This window comes from Elephantulus edwardii, unplaced genomic scaffold, assembly GCF_000299155.1.
Source record: "Elephantulus edwardii isolate Elephantulus edwardi_28Jun2011 unplaced genomic scaffold, EleEdw1.0 scaffold00090, whole genome shotgun sequence".
Taxonomy (NCBI): Eukaryota; Metazoa; Chordata; class Mammalia; order Macroscelidea; family Macroscelididae; genus Elephantulus; species Elephantulus edwardii.
This window is the reverse complement of record NW_006399840.1, coordinates 2,231,677-2,251,215: the sequence shown is the minus strand read 5'-3', so window position 1 is coordinate 2,251,215 and position 19,539 is coordinate 2,231,677. Positions and strand designations below refer to the sequence as shown.

The following is a 19,539-nucleotide window of genomic DNA, read 5'->3' as shown; positions in this document are numbered from 1 at the left end:
TAGGGTTTATGGGATTATGATGAATAAAAAGACTCTGCCCCTGATGGAACTCAGGGTCTCTTGTGTTTTAAGAGAAAAATGACAACTATATACGAAAACCCAAATTGACTGCCTCCCAGTCGGTTTCCCACTTCCTCTGTGCCTCTGGGGACTTCCAGGGTTCTTTATGGAAGCGCCTTTCAACACCAGTGGAGCACTTTTACTGCTTGTGCCACCGTGGCTGCCAGACATCTGTATAGATGACGCTGAGAAAACAGTATAGTCGAAGTATATATTTAAATATGATGGACTATTAGAACGGTGCAAATGCCCATATCTCAAGACTTCTCAAGTAGTAGTTCCTTTAAAGATTTACGGTTCGGTTAGATTTAGTTGAACAGTTTGAGAATGTGTGAACTCCAGAAACTATGTAATAAAAATTTTAAATGCTGTTACATGGGAACTTTTAAAAAGAAAACTCATAAATGCCATTTAAATAAAGCTCCTTTAATGATGGGAGTAAGCATTATTCATAAAATTTTGGAAATGTAATTTTAATGAATTCTGGAAAGAAGGATAGAAGTGGGTGTTTGGTTGGACCTCCTCCTCCCCCCATAATAAAGCCAGGTTGTTTTTTCAGCAAGTTTTTTACCACTACTTTGAAGCTGTGATGGGTTAAACTGGTATTGGATTTAGAGTGTTAGTGAATTCCCCTTAAGTAATCTCATTTCCCCCCAAAAGAAGTATATTTTTGTTTGTTTTATAAAGAATGGAAAAGTGAATTTATCCACCCATTGATTATCAAGAGAAAATAGATTTGTCATGCTATGATGAGCACTTAAATATTCAAGTGTTTGGAAAAATCTAACTTTGTTATGAAAACTGTGCCGAAATGCTTGTTTTTTACTCCAAAATCAAGTGGTAGAAGTTTACTGTAATTGAGGTGAGATATGTGTTCCATATATGACTTCAGTATTATGCTTGTTTGTGGATTTTATGTTTTCATTGAGTTTTATTAGGTACTAGAAAGCTGCTGTGAATACCACTTTGATGGTTGATTCATCTCTCAGTTGAACTGTGGACTTTTTGAAGGGTATGTGGTGTTTGGGAGTCTGGGTGGCATTCTAGGTTAAGTGTGTTAGAGTACCATTCATGATGTAGAGAGACTTTTGAGATACTAGTGATCGTTACGTGTTGTGTTTTTTTCTCTTGGTTGTTTTCTTCCGTAGGTTGTTTTTTAAATGGTGTTGTTTTCCCTTGGGGGTGTGTGTTGATGAGGGTGTTTTTGTTGGGTCTGGACGCGTGGTGGTGTGTTAGGGGGTGTTTTTGTTTCTTTTGGTTCTTCCTTGTTCCCTTTTCCTTGGGGGGTTTTGGGCGGGGCTTGGTTTCCCTGTTGGGGGACCTTGCAGAGGTCTTGCTGGAGCAGACATATTTCTAGTTGCATGAGGTGGCCTGGACATTATTCTCGTGCTCCTTATCCATACTTCAGTAGTGGGCATTTTTCACTAAATTGGAGACTGTCTTGTTTGTTTGAGTCCAGAACTCAGTTTCAGTACTGGAACTGGAGACCCGAGCACCTGAGCCAGACATCTTTGCTTCATCTCTCTAGTTACAGCATGACCTCTGAGGGAGATGAACCTTCATCCAAAAGAAGAAAACACCAAGGTAAAGGCAACCGTTATCTTGGTGCAGGGAGGTGACATCTAAGTTTATCAGTAGAGGCTCTTTGAGTGAGTCTCTCCTGCAAATTGGAAATTAGTTACTGATCCTCGGGATGCTTCTATCTTTTTCTCTACAAGTTGTCTATGCTACTGACTCCAGTTTCACTTAGACTTGTTAATGTTCAAGTCTTTCTCTAATTTATTGCTACACATTTTAAAAGCCTTCACTTAGAAAACACAGAGTTAAGTAGAAATTCTAAGCACCTGAAGTGAAGTTCTGTGTGTGTAGTACTTTACTACATCACATAATCTTACCACACAAGACCTCTATTTAAATAAATAAGGAATATTTATTTGAATGAGTGAAAGGTTTATTTAGAGGGGGAAAAAAAACCCCAAACAACCCAACTAGGTTTCTAAGTAGGCTGGGCAAAGACATCAGGTTATTCTTCATTTAGACATTGTGCTCGTCAGGCCAGTATGCTGCTCTTCCTTAGCCTTTTGTGAATCTGGGGTCCTTTCACAGGCAGCTGTGGCATAGTAGCACAAACATGTCAGCACCATAATTGTATGATCTAACCTGCTGCTTGGTTTCCTAATGTAAAATAATATCTGCATGAAAACTTGAAGGTGAAGTGAGATACGTAGAGATGCCAAAGTGCCTAACACACTGTTGACTTCGTGCTAGGTACTTGGATACTACGCTGTTTTCCCTTTAATGGATAAGGAATGACATTGACATATTGATAAACCTTGATTGCAACCTGATTCTCTATGTGTCCATTCTTCCTAGGTGATGTGAATAAGGAAAGTGCTCTTCGTTAAACCATATTTGTGACTTCTGCTATTTCACTAATACCTTTCAGTCAAGAGAACAGCATTGCTAACTTGCCTATCACTTTAAAGTGGTATTTGAAGGATGTATGTGACACAAGCATGACTTTGTAATTAGGAACCCTAAAAACCCACTCAGGCCTATGCTTACTTTCTTTGATTCATCTGTCTTCTCTCCTGTGATCACCTTGTGCCTCCTGACATGGAAGGTATATAAGCTTTTGTGCTGTGAATTTATATTGTGAAGTATGTGAAGACCAAAGACTGTCCACTCATCTTAATGGTTTTCAAATTGTCTTCATGGAACCCTGACATTCTTGAACACATTTGTGTTATGTTTATTCAAAGCAATTCTGTCAAAATAAAATACTTGTTTCCCTGCTCCAGGTCCAACTACAGACCTAGCCCTGGCCCTAGCCAACCAGTGTTTAGTGAGATGAAAAAGAAATCTAACGGGTTCTAGACACTTGAGAGGTTTGAAAGCTCCTGTTTTAGATAGAAAACCTGATAGTCCCAGTTATTTAAAAAATGGAATTCCAAAAGGAGTCAATTTATAAAATCTCAAGGATTATATAAATAGGATGGCATTTATATGCTATTATATAGACATAGTTTGCAAGAAAATATGAGTAAAATTTTTAGATTTGCAGCACCAGTCATGTGTAATGGTAGGTTAACATTTTCTTTGCATTACTATGTTGTATATGTGAGGACTTTTTTATTTGTGTTGAAACTATATAGATAGTCTCCAGTTTAGGAATAAATTGTGTTCTAGAAATTAGTTCATAATCAATTATGTTATCCCTTTGGAACCTATAATTCTCTAACTAGCTCTTGAAGCTAGTACAAATAACCTTAGTTTTGGGCTTTTGGGGTAGAGTTTTCCATATTCACTAAAAGAGAGGGGATGATTTCCTATAGGTCGGGCTCCAAGCAAAATTCTGAAACAGTGGGAAGTTTTTTTTTGTGTTCTTCTGCTTTCTTTTCTTTGCCACTCTTTTCAGGCTCCCAGTCCCTTCATGGTGTCATGATCCAATTATCCACGGTTCAGAAAAATTATCTTCATCTTCTATCCACTGCTCAAGAGTTTTGTATCCTCAGTGCATGGGATAAATATTGAGGAAAACAATCTGATTAATTTATTATATTTCAAATTTTTTAAACTTCATTTATATTGTCTATTCATTTGTATCATTGTTTAAACTTCATTTGTATGTGTGTGTTGACAGTCAAATTGTAAATATATTTTCATTATAGAAGATTTTAAAAATACTAAACAGTTCTTCCACTTGAAGGTAACTACTTTGAAATACATAATTGTTTGTCTTCAGCCTTCCCCCCTCTATGTATGAATATGTTAACTGACATTTTTAATTGCTGCAGTTTTAGTTACTAGAATCCAGTTAGTGAAAACTTTCATGCAAGCTGGTGGGAGACATTCTGAGGCTGAGATCTTTTATGTAGTCTCACATGTTGTTGTTATATACTATTGAGTTGGGACTGACTCATAGCTGACCCTCCAGCAGTTTTCAGAGGCAGTAAAACACACAGGAGGAGATTGCCCATCTTTCTCCCACCGAATAGCTGGTGGATTTGAACTATGTGCCTTTGGGTTGGCATTAACTCCTTACCGCTAAATTGCCAGAGCTCCATAGTCTTGTTATGGTCAGAGTTATTTTCTTAAGTTCTCCTCATTTGTGGTTTGTTTGGTTCCCCCCCCCCCTTCTTTTAAGCTCATAACTCAGTGAAATCAGTTGCTATTTAATCATATCAAAGTCATGGCTAGCTACCATATATGTATGGGGGGGGGGTGTATACACACTGAGAGTGAGAGAGGTTGTGGAGAGAGATCTGCACACATAGTCTTAAAGGCTGTGACCTTTCAGAAGCAGATGACCAGATTTTTTTTCTGAGATACCTCTGACTGGGTGTGAACCAGCAGCTTTTCTGTTAGTAGTTGTACAATTAACTGTGCTACCTACACTATTGTAGAATTTTTTTAAGTTCCTAGATTTCCTAAAACGCCTTCTTTCCCACTCCCTTACCACTTCCTGTCTTCCGTGGTGGGCTTAAGAGCGGAAGATTAAAAGGATATATGTGGCAGCCATTTTTAAATGGAGGATTGCCTGTGATTGCAAACATCTCATGCCTTTTGATTATTTTCTCATTACTTGTGCAGGATACATAATGTCTTTGCAGAACACAAACTAACACATTCTTATTGCCGTAGGTTGGTTAACAAGATTTACCATTTAGTAACATTCTGTAACTGTCACATTTAACTTTTAATGTGTTTTGAAATGATTTCTTTTGTTCATTTTGTTGGTTATTTTATAGTATTTTAGATAGTAATTCTATAAATTGCCATCCTGTACCCTTCACTCATGCCTAAATCAGAGGTATAAGCTAAGTATTGTTTCTGGAACCTAGTTGTGAATTTATTCTTACTTACTAATAGTGATTAAATAAGATGTGAAATTACTTTATTGACAAACCAACTGTAACACACCTATTCGTTATTATGATTTTGAAGTTGTTATCCATGCCTGTAGTGGAGCTGTTGATTAATCATAAAGAAGTAAGAAACTTCCATTCCTTTATAATATATTAATGTTTCCTTGCAACCTCCAAAATGACATGCTGTATCCTTATAAACCTGTTGTGTGCCTCTTGATGTTTCTGTATGATACTGTACTCTTGTGTAACCAATTTGAGAAACTTCTAGTTATTCAAATTATATCATGCCATTTTCTAAGGAAGAAAATACTATCCCTTGACTATAGGAATTTCTTAAGGCAAGAAAATAACTTTAGATAAAAAAATACACTATTTTTTAAAATTAATGAATTTCTGTTTTGTCCAATATATTTTGGCAGGTGTGATAGAACGGCACTGGGAATATATATCTAACCATAATAAGGAAAACACGAAGGTCCTAGGGGACAAAAATGCTGACCCCAAATGTGAAGAGAGGGAGAACAAGTTTGACTTTTCAGTGATATCCTATAACATACTTTCACAAGATTTATTGGAAGACAACTCACACCTCTATAAACACTGCCGGCGACCATTATTACATTGGAGTTTTAGGTTTCCCAATATTCTGAAAGAAATCAAACACTTTGATGCAGATGTAAGTGAAAAAATATTAAAATTCTTCTTCATGCTTCAGAAAGGTGAATTAAATGTTTTATTTATGTATTTGTAAAAGAAATTATTTAACATTTTTATTTGGAATATAAGATATTTAAAAATAATAATGGTACAGAGTTTAATAGGTATCATGAATTCTTGAGAGTTATTAGCTAAGTGGCTATTAGTATAAATAATCATCTAACTTCTGAAAAAGAATCCAGAAAGTTATAAATATTGGTCAGTTTTGAAACTGGAGACATTAAGTACTTAAAATTGTTTTTATTTGATATTTATATTTAATACTTTATGTACAAATTTGATCTGGATTATGGCATGCAAAGAAATCAAGCTTTTAAGGAGTATCAGGGTTTTGTGCTAATGAGCCTGTAAATGGAGTGGGTAAAATAATCCTGACATGTAAATTTTAAGTATTTCCTTTGGAAAATACTGATCTTGAGAGAGTTAAAAAGCCCTGTGTCCTTGGAGGCCAGAGTTTGGAAATATGAGTTAGTAAACTCTAAATAAGACTAATAGGATTCTGAGTCTTTATTTCAACTCTCATCATGTTTGACATTGTAGAGGCTTACTTTTAAAGGTAAAAGCACCGAGGAGTTCATATCCACATCTCTAGGTTTTAATTCAAGCCATTTTTTTTCTTCTAAGGTACTTTGTTTGCAAGAAGTTCAAGAAGATCATTATGGAACAGAGATCAGGCCAAGTTTGGAATCATTGGGTACAGTGTAATTTTTATTTTAGCCAAATTAACTTTTAAAAAATTACTTTCAAAAATTCCTGTTTATTAAGACATAAATTAGTAACAGATTTATTTCATATGTGTGCAAAAAAATTTAATTAATAACTGAAAACTTATTTAAAAGGTCGGGAAAAGATTTGAGATAATCCAAGTGGAAACTTTTGTGTTGGTTTGTAATTGTAATTCAAATGCAAGGGTGTGTGAAAATCTCCCAGTAGCTTTCTTTCCTAGAAGTTGTTCTGCCCACCATCATACCTAAAATTCTGAACTCCCTGAGGTCAGGGACCATTCTGTTTAGTTACCTGTTATAAGACCACTATCTACTAATGGATAAACATTAAAAACATGTTGCAGAAAATGGATCTTTTTAAAAAAATAGGTAATATGTGGTCTTGTAAGTTTGAGAAATGCTATCTACTTTTCTCCTTCATATTCACTCATTCAGCAAACATTTTTAAGTGCATACTATACACTGTATTCTGTCTGTGCTAGGCAGTGGAGATAGAGCAGTAAGCAAAACATAAAAAATGTTTGCCTGAATATTCATTTTAGTGATGAAAGGCTGACAATAAGCAAAATAAATAAGTGAATTGTATTTATTGTGATAATTTTAAGCCAGAATAAGGAAAGTTTCTATTTTAAACAGAATAATAAAAAAGATTTACAGAGAGGGTGACATTTGAGCAGATCTGAAGGAGCAGGCTGTCCCTAGAGCAGATCAGATGGTGGTGATGGCACTGAAGTAGCCGTGGAAAGGCACTGACGTTTGGGGAGGTGAGGCGGCCATTGTTACTGGATTAGACTGTGGGTGGAAGAGTCAGTGAAAGAGATCAAGAATTGAGGATGGGGCCACAGAGAGACTGATTAATGCAAGACCTTACTATTATTGTCTTGCTTGGTGTGGCGTTTACTAGGCTGGAAATGAGAGAGTAGTAATAAATATTAGCAATAATTAAAGAAGTTTCCCCAAAACTATTACCGTCATTGTTGTTGTTAGGTCCTGTCGAGTTGTAGACGACTCATAGTGACCCTATGAACGAAAGGCCTGAGCACTGTATAACTAACATTTTTCAGGGTATATTTTTGTAACCACATTAGGATAAACCTGTTAGGAGTTTACCTTGGAAAACATATTAGGGAAAAAAACCTACTAGGAGTCCAAAGTTGTATTCCATGGGGAAAATCTGCTGTCAAGAATTTCTGCGAAGTGCTAAGGAGCAAGGATATCAGTTTAAAGACTAAGATATGCCTGCTCCAAGCCATGGTATTTTCAGTTGGTTTTTGTCTCTCAGAAAGTTGGACAGTAGATAAGGAAGACTGAAGAACTGCCTTTGAATTGCAGTATTGGCAAAGACTATTGGATATCCCATGGACAACCAAAAGAACTAACAAATCTGTCTCGGAAGAAATGCAGCTGGAGTGTTTCTTAGAGATAAGGATGGTGAAACTGTCTCACCACATACTTTGGGCATGATATCAGAAGGGTCCAGTCCTTGAAAGAACAAATCATGCTGTGAATGGTAGAGGATCATCAAAAGATAGGAAAACCCTCAACAAGATGAATGGACACATTGACTGTAACACTGGCCATAAGCATGCTTGAGAACGTGAGGCTGGTGCAGGATAGGGCAAGGTTCAGTTACACTGTTCCAGAGGTCACTGTGTGTGGTAGTCAACTTGATGGCACCTAACAATAACAACAGTTAGTTACTTATTGTAACACTGTCCTAACATTACAATGGGCAAAGTGACTTAAGGTCACCCCCTTAATAATGGACTATCTACCTTACTATGGCAAGTATATATTTATATCCTTACATATATTTTGATAAAGATACGCATCTATTTTTAGATGAGTCTTTGAAATCCATTTTTTCCTTATAGGTTATCACTGTGAATACAAGATGAGGACAGGAAGGAAACCTGACGGCTGTGCCATTTGCTTTAAACACAACAAATTTTCACTCTTATCAGTGAACCCAGTGGAATTCTTCCGCCCTGATATTCCTCTGTTGGACAGAGACAATGTTGGATTAGTGTTGCTCTTGCAACCAAAAAGTCCACGTGCTGCCTCTCCTGCAATCTGTATCGCTAACACATACCTGCTGTATAATCCAAGGCGGGGTGATATTAAGCTAACCCAGTTAGCGATGCTACTGGCAGAGATTTCCAGTGTTGCTCATCAGAAAGATGGCAGCTTCTGCCCTATTATCATGTGTGGTGACTTTAATTCTGTTCCTGGTTCTCCACTGTATAGTTTTATAAAAGATGGAAAGTTGAATTATGAAGGTCTTGCCATAGGGAAGGTAAGTACTCACTTTATTATTGGGGATGGACTGTGTTGCATTGGTTATTGTGATGTGAATGTCATCATCATATGATTTAAGAGATCTCATCTGGTTCAGTAACCTCAGTTTACTAAGCTATAATGATTTTCTACCACTGCTCACAGTAATTGCTTCACTTGATTGCATTTCATCTTTCTCATCTATATATTCCGCTTGGTGGAATAAGCCTACAGCATAAACACCACCAAGAACTATAATTCCAGATGAGAGGGAATGAAATTGAAAGAGATGACTACTTTTGTGGCAGAATAAAATTGTGAGTGCTGGATGTTCACAATAAAAGAATGCTTTGATTTTTTTTTTCTGAAACAGTAAATTAATACTTTTAAAATAAATTTCCCTTAACATAATGATAAAGACTTTAATTCTTTCAAAAACTAAAACCTCACTGCCATTGAATATGTTCCAACTTGCATCGAACCTCAGTTGGGTTTCCGAGGCTGTAAATCCTAACAGGAGAGAGTAGACCATCTTTCTTCCTTGGAGACACTAGTGGATTTGAACCACTAGAAGAGTGTTACTTTAGTTCTACAGCTTAGTATGTATCATGTTTTTCTTTTTATTCTGAATTCTACCTTTTTAGATCATTTACTTTTAGGTATGTTTAATCAAAATAAGCTCACTATTGTAGCTGATGCTCTAAGTGATAGTTAAAAATACTAGTGGATTAGATTTCTGTCTGGTGGCTCTGTGGTAAGGAATTGTGCTGCCAAACCAAAGACATGTGGTTCAAATCCACTAGTTGCTCTGTGGGAGAAGGATGGGCAGTGTTCTATGCAGTTAGTTTACTGTCTCTGAAAACCTGCTGGAGGGTCAGCTATGAGCGGGTACCTTCTTGACAGCACCTGACAACAGATTTCTTTTCATTTACAGTAGGAACTATAGTGCAGGGGAGCAGCCGTTGAGCACAGTAGTTTGTGATCAGCTGATAATCAGAATAGTTGATCATTCAGCTCCACAAGTTGCTCCATGGGAGAAAGATCTGATAGTAAAGATTCCAAACCCAAGCCTCTCATTGCCTTAAAGACATGCAAAGATTACAACTTGAGAAGCCTTCTGGGACAGTTTCACTCTGTCCTATAGGACCACTGTGAGTTGTAATCAATTTGATAGTGCTGGTTTGGCTCTGGATATGGGAGGAAGAACAGTATTAGGGCCAAAGGAAATTATTTGCTTGTTAAAATTAGAGGGGGGAAAAAACTATGTAGGAGAAAAATAATTCCTCTTCTATGATGAGTGCCTTCTGAAATATATTTGAACAAGCACACATATATTAGTTAGCATGCATAATAATACAGTGAATAAAAAGCTGATACCCAGTGGTGGTTGTTTGCCGTTGAGTCAGAACCGACCCATAGCTAACCCTCCAGTGGATTTTCACAGGCATTTAATTGCATAGGAAGAGATTGCCCATCCATTTCCTTTGGAACATTTCCTGTGGAGAAGATTTGAACTACGTGTCTTTGGGATTGTCACACAACTTCTTACCACTAGGCCACCAGAGCCCCATAATATATTTGGGAACATCTTTTATTTAAGACAAACTTTTCAATACTTAGCGCTTTAAAATCCATTCACTTAAGATACCTGTTGAAATTTTGTTTAGGTATCTGGCCAGGAACAATCTTCACGGGGACAAAGAATTTTATCTATTCCAATTTGGCCCCCAAACCTAGGTATCTCCCAGAACTGTGTGTATGAGGTACAACAGGTACCAAAAGTAGAAAAGACAGGTAAGTGCTTGCAATGTGTTTTGACAGTTTTCTCAGTAATAATAGTCCCTTTGAAGACATACAGTTTTATTTATATATGAAAAAATACACATCAGGATGAATATTCACATATATAATGAATGCACGAATAAATGTGTCTGGAATTTGAATATTCATATATTCAAACAGTTATTTCCTTATTTCTTTTTTTTATGCTCTACATTTACCTTTCTTAAGTGGAATTTCTAAAATTACAGTTGCTTAATTGTATGCTGCTTTAGAAATGTTTATATTTTATTTTTACTGTCTTTCTCCTGGAGACCATCTAGAACATAGAGATTCCAGGATGAAACCGATAATGAGGGTGTGTGTGTGTGGGGGGGGGTGTGTAGTTAAACTATGTATATCGTAAATATTATGTCTAGAGTAAGGGGACTGTTAAGGCAAACTAGAACAAAACAGTAAATAATTTTTTCTTTGTTTTACAGATGATAATCTGTCACAAACAAAGCTTGAAAAAGCAGAGGTTATAGTGACAGCTGAAAAGTGAGTGTTGGAAAACAATAATAGACATCTGGGTTTAAGAAAAACATTTCTAAAAAAAATCAGATAAAAAAAATAAAGACAATGATTGTATTTTTTTGCTGGTATAGAATCCTTACTCATAGGTCACCGACTTGAGTTCAAATCCTGATTCTTCTCCTTTTTAACTTTGTAGTCATGAGCAAGAAATTCATGCCTGGGCGTGGGAGGGGAGAAGGAAACTGTAACAGTGAAAGAATCTTTTTAAAGAGGAAAGGACAGGGCAGGGTAGGGAGGAAAATGTGCAACAATGAATGAATGGAAATCTTAAGTATTCTGTAAATTTTTATTAAAATATCAATAAAAAATAATAATACCAAAAAAAAGAAATTCATGCCTGAGGTGTGCTTTCCTTATGTATAATTTGAGGTGCTGTGATGGCATGTCCAGTGTTTGTAAGACAAAGTAAAATGAGTCAGGTATAGAAAGACAAATACTGTATGGTCCCCATTTAAATCCAGAGTGGACAACCACAGACACAATGTAGCCCAAGGACTGTTGGACTTGAGGAGGCAGTGGGATGTCACTGCTTTAAGGGACACGGACACATAGTACCTAGAATTAGATAGAGTCTGAGGCACACAACACTGTCCATGTGAGTAAAGCCACTTACTGCACACCTGAAAAATAGGAGGAAAAAAACCCCTTGGATTGCTATAAGGACTTGTTAGATGTTGTCAACGACAAGTCATAGAATAGTATGCCCTGTGCCCAGTCTTGTGCCATCATCAGGCTCTCCACCATGCTCAATCCATGGTTGAAGCCACCATGTTAGTCCATCTCATTGAGGGTCTTCGTTCCTTTGGTTGACCCTCTGCTTTTCTAAGTATGATGTCTTTTCCCAGTGATTGGTGCCTCATGACAGTATGCTCAAAGTAGATGAGATGAAATTTTACTTCCTCCAGGACAATTTGTTCTTTTGGAAGTCTGTGGTTTGAAATAAAATTTGTAAAGCACAACGTTTGACACGTTAGTACTTAAGCAGTTTTGCTAAAAGATATTAGATAGCTGGTGCACTTTAAAATTTATTACCTTACTTTGTATTAAACAAAAGTCAAGATCACAAGGAAGAAGTCATAATTTCAAGTGGCTCCATAATCTCTGATTTACTCGATCTCAAAACAATGTATATGGAAATTGATCAAAAAAGGAATACGCTAGTAAAAAGATGATCATATTTACTTACCTCTTGAACTGAAAGAGAAGGTCAGAGGAACAGGATTGACAATTTGTCAACTTTTTTTTTTGTTAAAGATGATGAGTTCTTGGTACTATGGTTGATAAAATTATGCTATATTTAATACAAACAGGATAGAGACTAATTTTCCCTGAAAAAGATTTAGAGTCTCAGGGTGATTCTTAAAATGCCTTGGGTATGTTGTTTTGTGTTTTAAAAAAGAGTTTTATCTCTTTTATAGTTTAGTTTTGACAGTTAGAAAACTAATTAAAAACAACTGTCACCCATTTTACCTGCGTTCCCTCTCCATCTTAGTTTAGGTACCTTAATTGTATTCAGAAAAGATTGGCATTAATATAAAAAGAAGCAATTTTTGAAAAAAATTTTAAATGACTATTTAACAATTTAACACTAAACTTTTCAAATACAATATTAACTTCCCTGGTAAGAATTCTAACAAATAGCAAACAAGTACTTTGTTTTTAAGTATATTTATCATTATAAACTAGGACATAAGAAAATTTAAATAGTATGTTTGTAAGCATAGACTATAACTGTAAAATGAAAAGTGGAATTAGTAAGATAGTTTTCAGTCTATATTACATATAATAATATTGTAAATATTCATAAGAAATTTCTAAAGCTTGGAAGTTAAATGTTTTTGTAAGGAATTACCTTTCTTTTTTGTCATGTTGTGTACCGTTGTGTCAAAACCTACCCATAGCTGACCCTCTGGCGGGTTTTCAGAGGCAGTGAATCTCACAGGAGAAGATTATCCATCCTGCTCCGCAGGAGCAGCTGGTGGCCTTGAACTGTGTGCCTTTGGGATTGCTGCGCAGCTTCTTGCCACCAGAGCCATAATCTATTTAAAAGGAAGGATAGCATCTTTGGTTGTGTATCCTTAGTTCCTGAGTCTGTGCCTGGTGCTTGATGTTTTTTAGATGAATTTAAAGAAAAATTAGTTTTTCAAATTTTGCTTTTTTCATGACATGTAAGAGCCAACAAATTATGGTGTACTAACTGGAAATTATTTTTAAACCTTTTCAGTCTTTATCTCTGGCATTCCATGTTTCTGTTGTTTTTTGTACAACAGAAATTGTTTGAGTTAGAACTGAACCAGTTGATCTTCCAGTGGGTTTTCAGAAGCAGTAAATTACATCTGAGGACATCTCCCACAGAGCACCTGGTAGATTCGAACTCTGTGCCTTTGCGTTAGCAGCAGAATTCCTTACCACCGAGCCACCAATGTGTGTTTATAACATAGACTAAATGTAAAAAAGTAGCTTGTTTTAGATACAGAACATAAGTATCTTCTGTGCTATAGCAAAAACCTTGGTGGTGCAGCAGTTGCCCCCCTACTGACTGAAAGGTTGACAGTTCTACCTACCAGAATGCACTGAGGGACAAAGATGTGACAGTCTGTTTCCATAAATGTTATAGGCATAGAAGCCCTGTGGGGTACTTCTCAGTCCTGTCAGGTTACCGTGAGTTGGAATCGACTCAGTGACAAATGATGACATGCTGTAACAAGAACAAGTGTAGAAAATCTTGGCCCTTCTAACTCCAAAAGTTTGGTGGGTTCTAGTTCTTTAATTAGAGGGAGCTTTGGTGGCTTGGTGGTAAGGAGCTGTGCTGCCAACCTGAAGGCATGTGGTTCAAATCCACCCACTGCTCCACAGGAGAAAGATGGGCAATCTCCTCTGTGTAATTTACTGCTTCTGACAAACCACTGTAGGGTCAGATAGGGGTTGGTCCCAACTTGATGGTACATAGCAATTCTTAAAGACCACTTTGATTTTCTTTCTTAAAAATACAACTCAACACTTTTAAGTTGGTGTAGAGTGCATGTTCTAGAGGAAGTAAAGGGTCTCGAGTGTATTAAAACAGATAAAAGATCATCAGTTTGTTGATTATTGAGCTTTTTTCATGTAATATCACACAGGAAATATGAATGCCACGTATGATACATTGTTTAAGTAAAGCTTGTTCTAATGTCCAGCCTTAGCCTAAGGAAATTAAATGAAAAAACTTTAAATAGAAGAACGTGTGGAAGTCATAAAACTCAATGGATGCTAAATTGCTTTTTTTCTCTTTAGATTATCTTCACATTTGCAGCATTGCTTCAGCTTATCATCTGTTTATTCACATTACTTTCCCGACACTGGAATTCCAGAAGTGACCACTTGTCATTCCCGAAGTGCCATAACTGTGGATTATATTTTCTACTCTACTGAAAAGGAAGATGTTACTGGGGAGTCAGGTAAACTGCTGCCTAGCACTGTTATTAGATATTGCTGAGTTGCTTTCAGTTCATTCCGTGTGACAGCGTACAGCTGCCCCATGAAGCTTCCTGGGCTGCAGAGCCACTGAATGGGTTTTGAATAGCAGCTGAGCTCTTAATTGTTTGCACCGGCAGGGCTCCTCAGCACAGTAGCTAAATTCTCAAGGCTGTGGTGGAGGGACAGTGCAGTAAAGAAAGACCCCTGAGGTGGATCAATACAGGACTGGGGCAGTGGGGGTTGGTGTGTCGGAATTATGCTCTCAGGACAGGGTAGGCTTCAGAGACGTTATGGGTCGCAGGCATCTAGATGGCGCATAACAGCAGTAACACATGGTTGAGATAGTTAGCTAAACTTCTAGATGAAGTTTTAGATTGTTATTTTCAAATTGGTTGTACATTTGGTTAAATTCATGAATTGCTTGCATATAATGAAGGCAGTGAAACACCTCAAAGCAAGTTTTTAAAAATCTTTTTTTTCGTTGCACATATTCTTCCTCCTCTCCTTTCCCCCTCTCCAGCTCACCTGCAGTGCACCCTTTCTTTGTTCCAGATTGTTTTCATACATATAATTCCTAACATAGTCAGAACTAGGTAAAGAGAAGTGGAAAGTATTTCTAATAAAACAAAAAAGGGTTCAGTTGATTTATGTTATTAAAAGTTGGACAATGAGTAAGACATGCCAAAGAAGTATCAATGCCTTTGAATTGTGGTGTTGAAGAAGAGCATTGCATATTCTATGAATAAGTACAAGAATATGTCTGACATACTTTGGGCATGTTTCAAGGAGGGACCAGTCCTTGGAGAGGGATATGTGTGGGTGGGTAGAGGGACAGCTCAAGAGAGGAAGACTTCTCGATTGATTCAGTGACTGGGATAATGAAGGTCGGTGTGTCAGAGATGATAAGGTTGGCTCAGGATAGAGCAGGGTTCATCGCCGTTGTACATAGAGTTGCTATGAATTACAAGGGACTTGACAGCACATAACAGCAACAGTATCTTGGAAGAAGTGTAACCAGAGTGGTGCTTAGATGCAAGGAAGGGCAAACTGTCTGACTTAACTCTGAATGTGTTGTCAGAATGAGATTTGTTGATGCCTCTCTGAGCCAGTTGACTATTTGAATACCTGAGAATAGTTGACTATTTGAAGTACCTGGGAATAAAATCAAGAGCTTGATTTTGTAGGTCTAGAGGTTGCATAAGAGAGAGAGCAGTTGGCCTAGTGAACAGAAAGTGATGCTACCAAGCCAAAGATGGGTGACTCTAATCTGCCACCCTCAGGCCTGTTTTTGTTTTTGTTGAAGCATTCTTCTAGGTCATATAGCCCTGGTCTGTCCATTTGCTGTACAGAGGTAATTCATGGTTGCTGTGAAGCTGAACACTGTGACACTGATGTGTCAAAGGCGATAATGGTTACCCATGGTGGACAGTGTTTTGTGGAGCTCCCTGATTAAAACAAGCTTGGAAGCAGGAGTAGCATCCACTTCCAAAAGAGCTTGCCTCCAGAAACTCTATGAACCTGGAGAAAGGATGGAAGTTAAGCAAGTGTTCAGGTCTTTCATTCATAGGGTCACTATGAGTCATCTACAGTTTGATAGCATGTAACAACAGTGCCTAATAATATATTCCAGACAGTTCTTCCTCTTATCTGATCTATTGCAGTTTTCATTATCTGTCCAGTATTATATTATCTACCATTCTCTCCCCAATCCCCCATGTCTGTCTTATTGTATATCTGTGCGTTAGGCAGTATTTGTCCTTTTGTGACTGGAATATTTCACTCAGCAAAATGTCCTGAGGGCTCCCCCATATTGGTTAACAAAAGCAAGTCATTATCTTACAGTTATATCCTCAGCTTTACTAGTTTCAGTTATTGTCTGTCCTAGTTATTGTTAGGTGCTGAGTGTCAACTCTAACTCATAGCAACTCTGAACAACAGGTTGGAATTTTGGCCTGTCCTGAGCCATCCATAGCAGTCCTTCATAAAGGTCTTTGGTTTTGCTTGACAAATGTATTGTTTCCTGTGACAGGAGATGAATAAAATGGTTTATCAGCCTTCATACATTTTTGTGCTTAAATTACTAAAGCATGCTGCCTTTTATTGTAGGACCCTAATGTGCTGCCAGCAACAGACAGTTTTGACACAATACTGTATCTTTTTGAAGAAGAGTCTGTAATACGATTGTTTTCAAAAAGCCAAGATTAAAAGACTTGTTTTCTTGTATGGTTCAGTAAAAATTGGATTTCAAGAATTAATCAAAGGATTTAAAGTGGAGAAGAATTAAAATACAGTTTAAAATAACAAAGTAAAAAAATACTCAGAAAACTTTGGAAATCCAAAATTATCTGGGCCACTCACTGCTTTTTCTTTTTTATTTCTATTTCCCCCTTCCTTCCTTCTTTCTTGTACTAGTTTCTACTTTCCCTTACCAGTTTTCTTCTCTCTTCCTAGGGATAACATTTATACTCTGCAAGTGATTCTTTTCCACTAACTGTATCAACCCTACGTAAAAAGCTTGTTTTTTAATGTTCTGATAGCTGTAATGCTTATAAAATTTCACTAGGGGGCAGGAGAGTCATGCCCTATCTCTCAACACTATGCATAGGCCATCTTTTACTTCTCTTGGTAATAATGCTGTGAGGTCAAGTTATACTTATTATCCGTCAGTTTATAAACTTTCTCAACTGTGCCTGGACCTTCTTGGCTTTATGAAACTACCGAATGGTTAATGGATGAATTTCCTATATAATTATCAATATAATTTCCGATATAATTATCTTCACATTCTTACTTATTGCGTTGATATTTTCTAAAGTTTATTTGTGGACCTTGAATTAGAAACAAATATTTTAAATAAATTCATCAGAAACCACTATGTTTTTGAGATTTTTAATTAAATTGTTAACCAGTAAAACTAGCATATTCCAAAAAAATTTGTCATATTAGTCTTAAAGGGTCTCAAATTTTATATTCTAGTTTAGAAAAAAGACTGATTAATTTGTAATAGCCTATTGGCATAGTTTCACTGAACATGTACTTTTCTTTAACATAGGAACTGAAGTTTCTTTGGTTGGTGGCTTGAAACTTCTAGCTAGACTGTCACTTCTTACCGAACAAGACTTATGGACCGTTAATGGACTGCCAAATGAAAACAACTCTTCAGATCATCTGCCGTTGTTGGCTAAGTTCAGACTTGAGCTCTGACCCTTCTTTTATTCCCACCATGATTCTCTTCCCGTCTTTCCTACACTGTTTGAAAGAACATACGGATGTGAAGGGTTTACATGGTTTTGTGCGCTGGAGGTTTTTTAAAGAACTTATGTTAAATGCTTGAAGCAAACAATAGAAGAAATAAGTTTACAATATTTCCTTTTTTAAAAATGAAAACTATTTTACTGACAGGTGAAACATGATCTTTATTGTAAAAGAGATGTAAATTTTTTCTTTTAATTTTATTTATTTTGCTGTTTGAGTGTACACAACAAAATATACACCAGTTCAGAAGTTTCTACTTATTCATTCAGTACCTTGATCACATTCTTCAAGTTGTACCGCCTTGTTCCCTTCCTCTCCTGAGTTGTTAATTCCCTGACCCCTGAGGTGTCCCCTCTAATCCTTTGAGTTGCTGTTGTCAGGTCAATCCCATAGAGATAGTTGTTTAAAGAGCATAATGCCCAAGGAAGACTTTTTACTGTTGTCATTTTACTGTTGTGTCATTGAGTGACCCTGCAACAGTGAAACCTTACCCTGTCGTTTTGCCATCTTCACCTGCCATGCAAGCCCCTTGTTGTAGTCATTGTGCCAATCTATCTTGTTCAGGGACTTGTTTTTAATCTAAATTATTTTTAATATGTAAATATTTTTTACTGTAAATCCTAGTAAAATTGACAGCATTTAAAATTAGAGTGTATCTTCTTTAATGAAGAATTTCATTGTTTTGGCAAGCTTTACAGTGGACCCAAAGTATCATTTGGGTATTTGCAAACCACACACGTTACCCTTCTCTGAGGGCTGGTTTCTTTCTTTTCTTTTTTTTTTTGTTTTATTTATTTTTCAGCAGACAGAGTTTATTAGGGTGAGAAGGAGAAGTTAGGTGAGTCAGCGGGCTGGTTTCTTCAGGAGACCTTTGTTGAGTCCCTGTTAGTCTTTTGGGAATCACTGCATCAGTCACAGGTGGCCAGTTGTTGTCAGTTTGAAGAGGCTTGAATCTTGCTTTTTAAATGATCCAAAATGCTTAATCTGGCCTGTTAATATCCGGGACCATGTGATAGTTCTGCATTTTGTTGGAGGCATGCTTAGGAAATACAAGTTGCTATTACTAGAAAGTGGGGAACTCTGGTGGCCTGGTGGTAAGAAACAGGGCCACAATTCCAAAGGCACATGGTCTGCTTGCTGTTCATGGAAGAAAGATGGGCAGTGTCTTGTGCAATTTACTGCCTCTGAAAATCTGCTGCAGGTGGTCATCTGTGGGTCAGCTCCGACTTGGTGTTACACAGCAGCATTACTATTAAGCAGTGCTTTACGTAAGCCCATTCTTCCCAGCCTGCAGCAGAGGGAAGCTGGAGAGGTGCAGGTGCTAGATGCCTTTTCCCCTAGCAGCTTATTCTTTCTCTAGTCCATTTGAAAAAGATACCCAGGTTAGAAGAGAGGCTTTTCTATTAATGAATTCTGTAGAAGTTTATTTTATTAGGAAAATTGTTTTTGGAATAAAGTGGCAGCTATAAGATTATTTTTATTATGCATCAGAAATATGCAGAAACTTGCAAAATTCTGGTAGTGAAATACCCACTTGGAGACTTGTTGGGCAGGAATTTCAGTTCCTGATTTTAATGACTTCGTATCTAAAAAATTGTCTTTTCCAGAAATTCATCAGGGTGAAAAGATGGTCTTGACATTTCTTTATGGAGTGACTTAGCAGGTTTAATAAATATTGCAGTTGACATTATAGAAGTCTTTGAATAAAAATTTTAAAACAAAAAGTAAAATATTTGTGTCCTAGACATTGAGATCAAAGAATTACGTGTGTTTTTACTAAGTAGTAATTTTACACTGAATTAGAAAAGTTTTTACAGTGGATT

At 36.9% G+C, this 19,539-nt stretch overlaps 1 protein-coding gene across 1 annotated transcript; it reads left to right on the top strand.

Moving 5' to 3' along the window:
• Positions 1–2,433: 2,433 nt before the first annotated feature.
• ANGEL2 (angel homolog 2 (Drosophila)) lies at positions 2,434–17,898 on the top strand. Its single transcript, XM_006890551.1, has 8 exons — positions 2,434–2,683; positions 5,351–5,607; positions 6,273–6,342; positions 8,248–8,669; positions 10,318–10,444; positions 10,912–10,969; positions 14,279–14,442; positions 17,514–17,898. Exons 1-8 carry the CDS (start codon positions 2,677–2,679, stop codon positions 17,663–17,665), a joined length of 1,257 nt encoding a protein of 418 aa, XP_006890613.1. The 5' UTR covers positions 2,434–2,676; the 3' UTR covers positions 17,666–17,898.
• The last annotated feature ends 1,641 nt before the right edge of the window (positions 17,899–19,539 follow it).

Bases quoted from the DNA above. Each gene is read 5' to 3' on its own strand.
- ANGEL2 (XM_006890551.1), top strand. The intron at 10,445-10,911 runs GTAAGTGCTTGC...TTTGTTTTACAG, and splicing joins ACCAAAAGTAGAAAAGACAG to ATGATAATCTGTCACAAACA. The intron at 14,443-17,513 runs GTAAACTGCTGC...TCTTTAACATAG, and splicing joins AGATGTTACTGGGGAGTCAG to GAACTGAAGTTTCTTTGGTT.